Here is a 13,830-nt window from a genome sequence, read left to right on the forward strand (position 1 = left end):
CACAAAACAGGTGAACCTGCCTTCATCCTGATGTCAATGTAATTACCCAGGATGCAACAAGAGAACACTGCAGGGCCATCTTTTTCCTTCGTTCTTATTCTCACCAAGGCCAGAGCCATTTTCAAAATGATTTCTCTGCTTCTCAGTTTGAGATTGTAGACCGTTAGAAATGGTGGCTGGTGGTTTTTCTGTCTTTCAGCTGCAACAGGTGTAATTCTGGCATTCACCTTCCTTTCTCTGCCACCCTGTTACTTGTCATTCAGAGCAATACAAGCCATAACTGGTACGTTATAAAAGAGTTTGCAAAGAAACTCCTGACCCTAGACCATCATCAGGCAAAATTATTTTGCGATTTTTTTGCCTGATGATGATGTCGGTCTAGTACCGAAATGTTGCCAGCTATTAAATGTATTTTTGCAAGTTAGACAGAGTGCGGGAGTTTCTTTGTAACTTAACTCGGACGCACCTGTAAGTATTTTTCTGTTCTGGCGTTATAGAAGAATAACGTCTTTGTGAAGTTGTTGTCAAGGTCCCATTCAGGGCCTCATTATGTTGAATGATGGAAATCTGTTCACCAGCCCAGTGAGCTGTCAAAAAGGCTTTTTTTCTTTACGTTAAAGCAATGGCTTAAAAGGTGCAAATAAATGAACAAAACAAAATGTCAAATAAAACATGAAGTTGGGGGTTCCGTCTGTGGATTTCAGGGCCTATTAGGATACTCCAAGCCCTCTGGGCAGGACGCTGAATATAGCATTAGTTTCTTTCGTGTTCTTTAAAAAAATGATGGCAAAATGGAAGCTTTGCACTGACTGTGGAGGAAACAAAATGCATGTTTCTTTTCAGAAGCTTACTGAGACTGGCAACCAAAAAATCTGGCACATAACTCCCCAATATTACCACAATATGTTTTTACAGAAGATGTAACTTTTTATTTGGCAGATCTGTTTTTACCTTGCACAGAGACAGGCTAGCCAGTTCCCCTGTTCCAGTCGTTATGCTATGCTAAGCTAAGCTAAGCTAACAAGCTGCTAGCCGTAGCTTCATATTCAGCCTACCGATATAAGACTGGTATCGATCGTCTCATCGAACTCTCATCCCAAAAAAGAGAATCAGCGTATTTCCCAAAATATCAAACTATTTCTTTAACAGCCACGAGTCAAAAAAAAATATGCCATGGTCAAAAAAATACTATTTTCTGACTATTGAAAAGATGATTTTACAATAAATATTTGAATATATAATCTCCAATTACATAAGTCTGACATACAGACTATAAATAACAATATAAAAAAATAGAAGGATGTGGTTGGCTGTAGAGACGTAACTCAACATCAGATTACAGATGTTTAAGCTTTAAATCTGCTAAATCATAACTTTAAGTAAGACGTGAAGGATACAAACTTTTGGGTTGTCTTCAAACTGTCAATAGAGGAGTGAAGTATCCTTCCTTTGAAAAAAAACACTGTGATTATTTATATATATATATATATGTATATATATATATATACACACACACACACACACAAATCCCGGTATCAGTGCAGTACTACAGGTGTAAGAAGACAGATAAGATGCACAGTTGTGGACTCTGTTCTGGCAGAGGTGAGGGCTGATAGCAAACCTCCTGGTGCTCCTCCTGTGGCCAGGAGAAGGAGGAAGGAAGACAGGGTGATTCATCACAGCTGGAGGAAAACACCTTCTCCCCAACCCACACATAGATATGGCCATCTAGACACACATTTTATTTTCTGTTGCCACCCTTTAACCTATAAATGCTTTCCCTTGTTTCTCACCATCCCACACACAAACACACACCTGACTTGAATCATGATACCCATCACTGTTAAGATTTGCATTTTAAAAACCTATTTAAAAAAAAAGTGAAACACCTGTAATATTCCTTTCAAATCTACCGAACAGTAAAATATTGCTCAACAAGCTTTCAGAAACAACATGTGTATATTGCAAACTGCCAAACTACATTCAGTTTTTAATGGATTTGAACTCACTAATAGGCTTGATAATAAAGAGAGTACTGTACAGGACAAGATGCAGGAAAATAATCTATAATTATGTCATTTTTAAAAACAACATTTATTCATAATCCCTCTGGATTTGTTACCCCCGACCATTTTGTCTCTTTTGTGTTTACTTTATTTATTTTACAAATGTAATTAGTTTCACAGGTTTATTGACCTTCCTATAATAAACTGCTATATAAATCCAATGCTCAAAATATAGAATATATATAGAATTATATGTAAGTATAGTACAAGAAAAGCTTTTTACAACAAGTGTGCCTGCGTGTTTCTTGGTTCCTATTTTTACGGTGGTGATTTTAAATTAGTTGAACTGCAGTGCCCGTTGAAAATGCGGAACGGGCCAACAGCTTGGCCTCTGGTTGCTGCTTGCAGCTTTCTCTGACAGCTCATCTAAACAAATCCACACTCAACACTGCGCTTCCTTGGGTCCTGAGCAGGACACCTACCAGACATTGTTGCGTCCCCTCTCAACGCAAGATTATACGCAAGTATTTTCTAACAGCATCACTGATGCTTGAATTGTTTGAGTGTCTCTTTCCTCAGCTGTTCTTTAATGTAGTGTAGCGAGCGATTATTATAGTTATTGGGGTCCCCTCTCAATGCAGTACATAACGGACTGCTAATAAATATGTCCCATAGATATTAAGAGCTTGCACGCGACACTGTACTTCCTTGAGTCCTTAGCAACACACCAAGTGTGAAGACGATCGTATGTCGAGAAAATCGAAGGACAGACATACAAATACTTCTTCTGTTTTAGTTAGATATTACTGTTAGTATTCTCCTGTAGTTGATAAATCCTTTCACTAAAATTTACAAATGTCAACCTCATGGTGGTGCTAGAGGAAACATCAGGGGAGGAAGCAGGATAAATGGTTTGGGAATCATGAATGTCTACATTATTCCGTGCCCATTCAGTAGATGTTTAAGCGGCTAAATGAAAGCTTTGACCTGCCAGTGCTGCCAGAGGATAAGATGCCCATATTAAAAATGTGTAAGAGCATAATAATAGGACATTTTGAATAAAATGAATAAAAGCTGCTCCAGATGAGAAACAATCCTGCTGTTACAGGCTGTTGATGGATCCAAACCCAATGTACTGTGTGCTGCAGAGCTAATGTAAAAACTTGTGTGAGGTCCCTGGTGCAGCCATCAGCAGACAGAGTGATCCCTGGGGTCAGATGTGAAGCAGCAGCTGCTCTGCACTGTGGAGGACTGCCTCAGACCGCGGGCTGCTCTCCAGGCTAAGGAAGGAGAAACATCCTTCTACTCTACACAGACAATTCACTTTTCTCAACAGTGGTTTACAAATCAGCCATATTCTCTTATTATTTTAAAACAAAGGTTTTCACTATTGCAAACTTCTTTTCCATACTATTTATGGCTGTCATTTAAAAAAGTTGGAAAAGACTGTCCTCCTTTATTAAAACAATGTGCTGCTCTGATTTTACTTTGATTTTAAAATGTAAAAAAATGTATTTGGTCTAATTTTTGCATTTCTGAGAGCATATGTGTTATATTAAAACACACTTGTCAATGATGTTTTATGACATTCAGTGGCCTGTATTTTTTTCATTTTTTATTTTTTTATTTTGTCAATCGTTTAAAAAATGTAATCTAATTAATTACATACTCTGTGATTAATTAATCGAAATTAATCGCATACATAATTAACGGTGCCTGAACCTTTTTAAGAAAGTAAAAAAAGAAAAAAAAGGTACTAAACAACAGTTGGTGACATTAAAGAACGGCTTGTTTATTGCTAAGACCATATGGTCAAAATGAAATGATTTAATAATAATGTATAACAATAACAATAACTTATTTCACTAGTAAATTGGTGTTGAACGACAAAAACAACCACCAGATGGGAAAAGGACATTTACAATAACTTCAAATGCACCACGAGTCTGTAGTTTACCAGTTTCATTGAACACACCGTCTGTGTTGTTTCTCCGACGGCAGCTGCAGATTGTTACATCCCGGTGTTGAATCCTCTACAGTAAAACACAGTCACACTTTACACCGTTTAGTGTTAGCTGTCAGCATTTAACCCTGTTTAATCCAGCTACTAGCTAGCGGTAGGCTAACGTTAGCTGCTGTTGAGTATAGTGTTAACTAGCTAGTGGTAGGCTAACGTTAGCTGCTGTTGAGTATAGTGTTAACTAGCTAGCGGTAGGCTAACGTTAGCTGCTGTTGAGTATAGTGTTAACTAGCTAGCGGTAGGCTAACGCTAGCTGCTGTTGAGTATAGTGTTAACTAGCTAGCGGTAGGCTAACGTTAGCTGCTGTTGAGTATAGTGTTAACTAGCTAGCGGTAGGCTAACGTTAGCTGCTGTTGAGTATAGTGTTAACTAGCTAGCGGTAGGCTAACGCTAGCTGCTGTTGAGTATAGTGTTAACTAGCGTAACATGCAGCGGTGTTTGTGTTGCCTGTCTGTTTCAGAGCATCAGAGAGAAGCGCAGACAAGTAAATGTTCCATTAATAATCCAGGCAGAACATTCTCGTCTCCTCCTTCATTTTACAGTCCAATGGTGCTAGAACGGCTCCGGGTCAAACCTCAATATGGAATGGATTCATCTGTGTTATTTTTTTTAACGCGTTATTTTTTCTCAGATTAATTAATCGGAACTAACGCATTATTTTGACAGCCCTAGCATTTATATACATATATTATGGAAATGTTGATGATATAACAATTAGATGCAAAGTTCTGAAAACATAAATTTAAGTAAATTTTGATGTGACATTTGCCTTTTTTAGTGTTAAAGGTCTACTGTGACTACTGGGGAAGCTTTCATTTTATTAGCCAACTAACTATCATGGTATCAGTGCTTGTTCAGTGTAACACAAACACACAGGGGTCGCCACATCAACCAGGGCTGAATGTTTTCCAATACCAATAGGATAAAAATTAGAACAGTGTCAGTTTAATGTCCGGGGTTACAAGGAAGTAAACAACTGTTAATTCCTATAACTAAATATATTTCAAAGTGAATAATTTTCACAAGTTGCAGAAAATCTCTCTCCTCTGTCCTCTTTTCTTTCACTGTCATCCAAACCTGATGTCTGGTGTTGAGGGAGAAAACTACTTATGACTACTTCATTTGTTATTCCTTAATTTTTCTTCACAGTTTGGTGAAATGTTACTGAGTTTCTCTTTCTACGTTTAGCTGTAAGTGAGCATAGACAGTAAAATGTACTGAACTATCTAAAGACAAAGAGCCTGATGTCAAAGACAGGGTGTCATGCAACCACCGGGCATTATAGTTTTGGGACTATTGAGAAGAAGGCGAGAAGGTCAGACATAGACAGAGTAAGAAAAGCAGAAAGGATGTAAAAAAAAGAGATTAAGATGAAAGGAGTGGGGGACAGAAAGGAAAAGATGAAAGGGAGAAAAGAAGGAAAGATGGGATAGAAGAGGGAGAGAAATGGAAAAGAAGAGGAATAGCAGACGCATAAATGAAACAAGGCACTTTTCAGAGCTCAAATGTTTATCGTACAGCAGCTCATGTTAAATATCAAATAGTCTACTAAATAACCAACAACTCAAGCTGTCAGATACATTCAGTGAGGTAAAAAGTTAAAGCCTCTGAAATGCTGCAAAGCAGACAGTCTCCCAAAGTGGAAAGACTCAAATGAAAGAACTACAAAACTGTACTCCAGTACCAACCCTAGAAGTTACCTCTATTTACTACTATTAAAATACTTGCTGTCTGGATTATGTTTGGTGGCAAGGTTTTTCTCCCCAGATGTAATGAGGTGGATGGGATGGATTGTGGTAACCCTGTCCTCTAGAAATTATAATTTGCATCACCAAATATGTTTTAAAAAATAAACTTATTTAGGAAATGCCTTACAACCTATATGGATAATGAATATATCGGTGAAAAAAAGATTACATTTCTTTTCTGCGTCTTCTTTTGAATATGTAGTATATAAATTAGTAGGAGACAGGGTTGCATGTAAGTTAGTAGTACATGTACTTATACTTTCTACCTCCTAACTGTGTTTTTTCTCTTTTTTTATGTGCATGTACAGATACATTAAAGAGCATCAAGTAGTGTTCTATTATCATTTCAAACCCTGTGAGAAATGTGTGCCATTCATTTCTTTATCTGGCCATAAGTATGCCTATATACTGCACCAGGTGTCTACACTAGGTCAGGGTGAAGTAGGTTTCTTGTTTTTTAGTTTGAGGAAGCCGACATGCACAAACAAAACAGATGTCATTCTCATTGTGGAATACTGCCAAAGTCCTTTGAGTACGTGTACAGAGTTGGTGGTTTGGCTCTGACCTTGCCACTGTCAACACACTTTAAAGCATACAATGAGGGAACAGGGAGAGATGATAACAAGCTCTCGGTCGGTGACTTTCCTTACTATAATATGTGTAAATAAAGTAAATAAATAAGTGCAAAGCAAACCATGCGCTTACATGTTAGCATGTTCTCAGAAATACTCTATCCACTCATTTACCAGATTCTTTTAGTAGCACTTATATTTTACTAATATAATAAGTACTATGACTTCGGTTTTACTCTTTGGGATGAGTTTCATTTAATTTATAATCTTTTTCTGTACCTTCCTCCCTTTGCATCCTGACCTTCTCAACCCATTCCTTCTTTTCTTTCTGTCCTCCACTCTCCTCCTCCTCCCTCCTGCCTCCTCTTCATCATCATCAGTGGGCTCCAAACAGATGAAGGCCTCCACCTGATGGAGATCCTGGCTCGCATGTCTAAAATCCAGATGACTGACTTCGCCGAGCTCTCGTATGTATTTCTGCTTTTTTATGACATCGCAGGGTGCTCGCTCCTCCTTGCTGTCTTCATGCTGTTTGTTCTCATAGAGTTAGCAGTCTAGACTGAAAATGACCACCTGACCTATAAAGCTGGTATTTATTCTCTAGGTTTAAACAGTTCATTTTTCAAACTGTACGGTGGAGTATAAAAACCAAACAAAAAAACTTGCACATTTACTGTGTTTGCTGCCTGAATAATCTATTGTTATTGAGCATGTTGTTCACACCTGTTCTGGTGGAATAAGGCCAATAAATAAAGTCTGTTCAAACAGAGCCAGCACACTGGAAGTGACACATTTCACACCATTTATGTATTTTGACAAGCAAACAAACCGTCTGCTGCAGATTGTTTTTTAGAAACCTACAGACATCAACTTCGAAACATAGATGTTGTTTATCAGTTTGATATCCCTGTATAATTATGATGACATAACCAGTGAAATAATTAAGATTTTTTTTAAATTTTTTTCATAATCTAGCAGCTGATATAGTAAAATATGATATGTTTTGAATTGACTGCAGTGATGATATAGATCATGATGAATGGCACCGTAGTTATTTAGCCGATATGGAACTTTCTTTAAACAAATTCACAGGGTACTGTAAGAATATAGGCAATATTAATAATTAGCAATACAGGGAGTTAATTTGATGATGACACTGGTGAACTGGTGAATGATTGTGAATACATTACCTGCTTAGCAGCAGACAGACACAGTAAGAGACTAGCTGTTGAACATTGAAGAGTGTTAAGAAGAACTTAAGAACTAAAAGAGAGAGAATATTGGACTTGCAATCATAAGATGTACACAACCTGGACTCCATACTAATGATAATAAGGCAGTGGTTCGGTTTGCTCTTCTGCCCCCAAGTGGCAAAAAAAATCTTAGATTTATGAGTATTAGTAGTTTATAATCATTTGTTTTTTGGCTGATAAAGATACAAGTTATCGGCAAAGATTACACATGCATAAAGTTGTCTTGCTTTCATTTAGCAGACTTTTAATTAATGTCCCAGCCCTTTCAGACCAAAACATGCTTCTCTGAGTTCATGACTGTTTAATACTCTTACAAATTTACATCTTTATGTCTTTTAAACCCACTCCTGATATGACTTTGATCAACCAATCAACTCGCTTGATGGACAAATCCACTCAACACATTACGATTTGGAAGTGTGTGCGTCGGCTCCCCTCTGTGCCTCTGCAGTCTATTGTTACCCCTAATGCTTTTCTCTGCAAAGGTCTGCAGAGACGTTAACATCTCTCTTCGCTGGAACATCACATCTGCATGACTAACCATAACGTAAAACTAAGTTTAAACCTTGATAAACAGATAAAGTTGTGCAGGTCACCTTTTTCAAACTCTAGAATGGAGGTGAGGCCTCACAATGTGAGTGGTCGGCCAGGTTCGGGTCAACACAATCTTGAGCAAACCAGCCTGTACCTGTACACACACTCAAAGTTACAGCTCCAGCATTCTGTCGAGGAAGCGCATTTTAATGCTTATAATGTTGTTCTAAAACTCTCTTTACCCTGTAATAGAGCATTGCTTCTGGACATGTAGCCCTGCCAGCTGTTAAATGGCCAAGCAGTTGAATTAAATTAAGAATTACCTCTGGAAAAACTTCAAATTCAAAATCACAAAGGACCCCATCCTCAGACTAAAATAGTGAAGGAGCAGAGGTCTGTAGATGACTCATCATGTTATAGTATAGTGTGCTTTATGTTCCCGTCATCAACCGTCTTGTACCTGTAGGCTCAAGTGGGCGGCAATTTTCTCAAAGGGCGAGCATCTCATACTGAAACTCTTGATGTATTCCTCGTGGAAGATGAGCAGTGCTGGCTCCGCCGCTGTTACCGTCCTGCATGTCAAATCAGGGCAAACTGGTGGGATCAAAATGGAGAGATTTTCTAGTGGCACAAGGCGTTAAAATCAGAAGTGAAAAAGGGAAAGAAAAAACGGGGCCTTTACAAAATAGAAATACAAGGATGTCGCCTTATTTTCATTCTGTCAACATTTTCATGCTCTGGAGGGGGGGAGCCGTTGCTGACTGCAATCTTTATTAATGAGTATGAACTTTGCCTGAACCCTCTCTTTCTCTCTGTGTTTTCTCTGTCTCTCACTCGTTATTTGAGGTTATCTACTTCTCTTTGTCTTTGCCTCTATTTCTTTCTTTTCTTCTCTTGACTAGTCTGTCATCATGTATCTCTTCCCTCTCTTTACTTTTCATAGTTGTTGCTATATTTCCCCCCAGAGGTGACTTTGCAGTGGGCTGTGAACATTGTCAAAATAGTTGAACCAACTGCTGGGGATTATAGTCAGTATACAGACAGTATACTGTATAGTATGTGTAAATAGCGGGCCTCTTTAGTCACAGTTTATAAGCTTTATGCTGCTGGGGGCCGGTTATCCATCCATCCATCTTCGTCCGTTTATCCAGTATCGGGTCGCGGGGGGAGCAGCTCCAGCAGGGGACCCCAAACTTCCCTTTCCCGAGCCACATTAACCAGCTCAGACTGGGGGATCCCGAGGCGTTCCCAGGCCAGGTTGGAGATATAATCCCTCCACCTAGTCCTGGGTCTTCCCCAAGGCCTCCTCCCAGCTGGACGTGCCTGGAACACCTCCCTAGGGAGGGGCCCAGGGGGCATCCTTACCAGATGCCCAAACCACCTCAACTGGCTCCTTTCGACGCGAAGGAGCAGTGGCTCTACTCCGAGCTACTCACGGATAACTGAGCTTCTCACCCTATCTCTAAGGGAGACGCCAGCTACCCTCCTGAGGAAACCCATTTTGGCCGCTTGTACCCTGGATCTTGTTCTTTCGGTCACGACCCAGCCTTCATGACCATAGGTGAGGGTAGGAACAAAAATTGACTGGTAGATTGAGAGCTTTGCCTTCTAGCTCAGCTTGAATGTAATACCGCACCCGCCGTGCCGATTCTCCGACCAATCTCCCGATCCATTGTCGCCTCACTCGCAACAAGACCCCAAGGTACTTGAACTCCTTCACTTGGGGTAAGGACTCATTCCCTACCTGGAGAAGGCACTCCATCGGTTTCCTGCTGAGAACCATGGCCTCAGATTTAGACAGAGCTGTTCACAAGTCATTTTTTGCAAGTCCAAGTCAAGTCTCAAGTCTTTGAGCTTGAGTCCAAGTCAAGTCTCAAGTCTTTGAGGGGCAAGTTCAAGTCAAGTCTCAAGTCTCTGGCCATCTGATCTGTCCTTAACACTGTATTGTTAAATCTTATGAATTCAAAGCATGTCCTGTAGCTCCATCCAGACAGTAGAAGACAGTATCAAAATCAGTTGTAGGATAACTTTATGGGGTCTACTTAACACATCCCTCTAGCCCTCGGACCTGGTGAAAAAAGTCTGTCACATCATATGGCTACAACTATGAAGATACCATTTGCATGTTCCCAGCATTAGCACAACACTTTGCAATGGTTAGCTTGTTACCTGTGACGATATATGCTAAATGTAATGTCTCTTTCACTTCAAAATGTCTAATGTCGAAGTGGAAATCAAGAGAAAAGTGGCAGCGCCACACCAGTTACAGAACAACATGCATCTCAGTGTCAGTCCAAATTACGCACAATAAGCAGTATGAACTCACTGATGTAATGACATTTATTTTCTAAGTGTTAGTACGCTCAGTGAAACTGAGTCCAGCACAAGGGATACCCGACTCAGAGGAGGAGAGGTTAGTGAGGCCAACGTCTCCACGGCAGGTGACAGTGCGCATGGATCCGCTGTGCCACGCATGGATGAAATAATGAAATAGTAAACAGGACTACAGTAACAGAAATATGTGCAGAATTAAGACAGTCAAGACGGCCCAGTGTTTGGTGGACCGGGTACACCTTGTTCACTTAATAGCCTACAAATCTACCACGGGATCAATTACACATCACATGAGTTTGCCCACCCGACACAGCGTTTGTTCCTGGGGAGATGGATCCGTGCGTCCCACCTCCTGTGCGCCATGGATTTCTTAGCCTCAGCAGCTACTAATTATAAGATACAATGTGCCTGTTCCCAGCATTAGCACAACACTTTGCAATGGTTAGCTTGTTACCTGTGACGATATATGCTAAATGTAACATCTCTTTTCACATTAGTGTTTGAGTGACTGACCTATTTAGGTGCGTTTTGAGATGGGTGATGAAGTCCGACGTTGTTGATCCGGCATCATTTATCTTGGTGCCACACACTTTGCATGTAGCTGTTCGCTTACTGCCACTGTTTACCAAGTTATTGAAAGCAAAACTAATGAGAAAAGGCACAACTCCAGGAGGATTTGGTGTCGCCATCGGCAATGCATATTTTGATATGTGAGGGTGCGCACATAGGTGCATGCGTTACGTTGCACATTATGGCAAAGGGCAGGGGACATACAGCTCGTCATACATTTCCCCTTATATGCGCCAATAAAAGAAAATAGAAATACATGAATACATTTTGATTTAAAAAGCAATAATTGCATGAAAACAGGTTGTTGACGAGTCTCGAAGCTCGAGTCCGAGTCAAGTCTGAAGTCTTTTGGGTTGAGTCCGAGTCAAGTCTGAAGTCACCTGTTTGTGCAACTTAAGTGCGACTCGAGTCCTCGAGTGCTAAAGGTCACAGGCCGGATATGTTTCATCCAAACGTGCAAAGAAACTTCGAGGAAATAAAAGGTGTATTGCAAGTTTTATTTCAACTTGGGTCTTAATTCAGTTTTGAAGCCCTATCAATTATGATAACACTGCACCTCACAATGTTAATTGCTGAGATCAGGTTACAACAGTAGCTGTTATGAATGTGTCCATAAGCAGTTTTAGGTGATAGCAAAAGTTAATTCCCAACCTTGAAAATGGTACCTTGACTAAACAGTCTTAACTCAAGGTACACTTTTCCAAGCGTTTGACCAAATGACATGCCCTTCATCAGCAGAATGTTTTTTTTCTTGTGCTATATTTGAGAATTCCACTTCCATTACATTTATTCTGTCATGTGTACATTTCTGTGTTTTGTGAGTGAACCAAGTGGCAACTTCCGGGCCTGAAAAGTAAAGCCAATGCGGAAGTGCATTCTATCTCATTTCCAGCAGGGTCTGACTCCAAAAAACTGACTCCAAAAAGAAGTCAGTTTCTATAGAAGTCTATAAGAATATGCCCCTACTTCTGCCTTGATTTAGTACCTAAATGAACATCACATCAACATCTCCTTGTCAACTGGCTGTTTCCCCGACGCCCCTCAAAGAGGCAGGCATGACCCCACTACTCAAAAAACCAACACTCGACTCGTCTGAGGTAAATAACTACAGCCCATCTCCCTTCTTCCATTTCTATCCAAAACTCTTGAGTGTGCCATTTATAATGAACTCTCTACCTATCTCCACCAGAACAACCTTCTTGATCCCCACCAGGCTGGCTTCAAGGCTGGCCACTCAACAGAAACTGCCCTCCTTGCTGTCACTGAGCAGCTTCACATTGCTAGAGCAACCTCTCTCTTTTCCGTCGTCATCATTCTGGACCTTTCTGCTGCCTTCGACACAGTGAACCACCAGATCCTCATTTCAACACTCCAGGATCTGGGTGTCTCAGGCTCTGTGCTCTCTTTGCTCACATCTTACCTGACAGACCGAACCTACCGGGTAACTTGCCCACTCAAAACTGGGGTTCCTCAGGGATCAGTCCTGGGTCCCCTCCTCTTTTCTCTGTACACCAACTCTCTCGGGTCCAGCCTTGACAAGACTGAGCTCCTTTTCCTTCCAGAGAAGGGCTCTCCTACCCAGGACCTGACTATAACAATTGACAACTCTGTGGTAGCCCCCACCCAGACTGTTAGAAACCTGGGTGTGACACTTGACGACCAACTCTCCTTCACTGCCAACATTGCTGCAACTACCCGATCATGTAGATACATGCTGCATAACATCAGAAGGATACGTCCCCTTCTAACGCAGAAGGCGGCTCAGGTTCTGGTTCAGGCTCTAGTCATCTCATGTCTAGACTACTGCAACTCCCTCCTGATTGGCCTGCCTGCATGTGCCGTCCGGCCCCTGCAGCTCATTCAGAACGCAGCAGCTTGACTTGTCTTCAACCTCCCCAAGTTCTCTCACACTACACCGTTCCTCCACTCTCTTCACTGGTTACCAATTGCTGCCCGCATCCGCTTCAAGACACTAGTACTTGCATACAGGTCCACGAACGGATCAGCCCCAGCATACATCCAGGACATGATCAAACCCTATACCCCAACACACCCACTCCGCTCTGCATCAGCCAACCTGCTTGCTGCCCCCTCACAGCGAGGGAGAACTAATCACTCAACGAAATCCCAACTGTTTGCTGTCCTGGCTCCTAAATGGTGGAATGAGCTCCCTGTTGACATCAGGATGGCGAAAGCCTACGCATCTTCCGCCGAAAGCTAAAAACACATCTCTTCCGACTACACCTCGGCTAAACATATAAAAAAAAAATAAATATATATATATATATATATATAATTTCTTGAAGCTGCACTTTCATATGACTCTTTGTAGTTTTGCTTATTTAAAGCTAATGTACTTGCAATTACTACTTGTTGTCTGGAGTTTGCACCTTCAGGGTTGAAAGCACTTAATTGTAAGTCACTTTGGATAAAAGCGTCAGCTAAATGACATGTAATGTAATGTAATGTAATACACACCGACCTGTCAATCATAACACAGGCTTAGCAATGCTAACCATGGCATTGTGGACATTAAAATAGACCTGAACTTGTTTTTGGATGTTGTCCGTGTTTTTATCTTAAACTTTGACCCTCTTACTGTGTTTTCACTTCATCCAAGTTGATTGGAACATTTGGTCGCCTAGAAATGTCTTATTCAGCGTTCTGCCCATGAATGTATTACTGTATAAGACCTGGACGCAACGTTAATGTCGGCACCCTGTTTATTCCTATGAGAGCTGCTCAGTGGCGCATACACCAAAAAAGTTTCTAAGCTTCCGACCCACTGAATAT

At 40.8% G+C, this 13,830-nt stretch overlaps 1 protein-coding gene across 2 annotated transcripts in view; it reads left to right on the forward strand.

The window, feature by feature from the left end:
* The window catches only part of LOC144526488 (receptor-type tyrosine-protein phosphatase N2-like), a 313,934-nt gene that overhangs the window by 103,791 nt on the left and 196,313 nt on the right, over positions 1-13,830 (forward strand). Inside the window, exon 10 of one of the 2 annotated variants that reach the window (XM_078263997.1) lies at positions 6,727-6,813. The exons of the other annotated variant lie outside the window; for it this stretch is intronic. Within the exon in view, the coding sequence (XP_078120123.1) occupies positions 6,727-6,813 (87 nt within the window). The remainder of the gene's footprint in view (positions 1-6,726; positions 6,814-13,830) is intronic. 2 annotated transcript variants of the gene reach the window in all.

The sequence above is a fragment of the Sander vitreus genome, chromosome 12 (genome assembly GCF_031162955.1).
Source record: "Sander vitreus isolate 19-12246 chromosome 12, sanVit1, whole genome shotgun sequence".
NCBI classification, from domain to species: domain Eukaryota; kingdom Metazoa; phylum Chordata; class Actinopteri; order Perciformes; family Percidae; genus Sander; species Sander vitreus.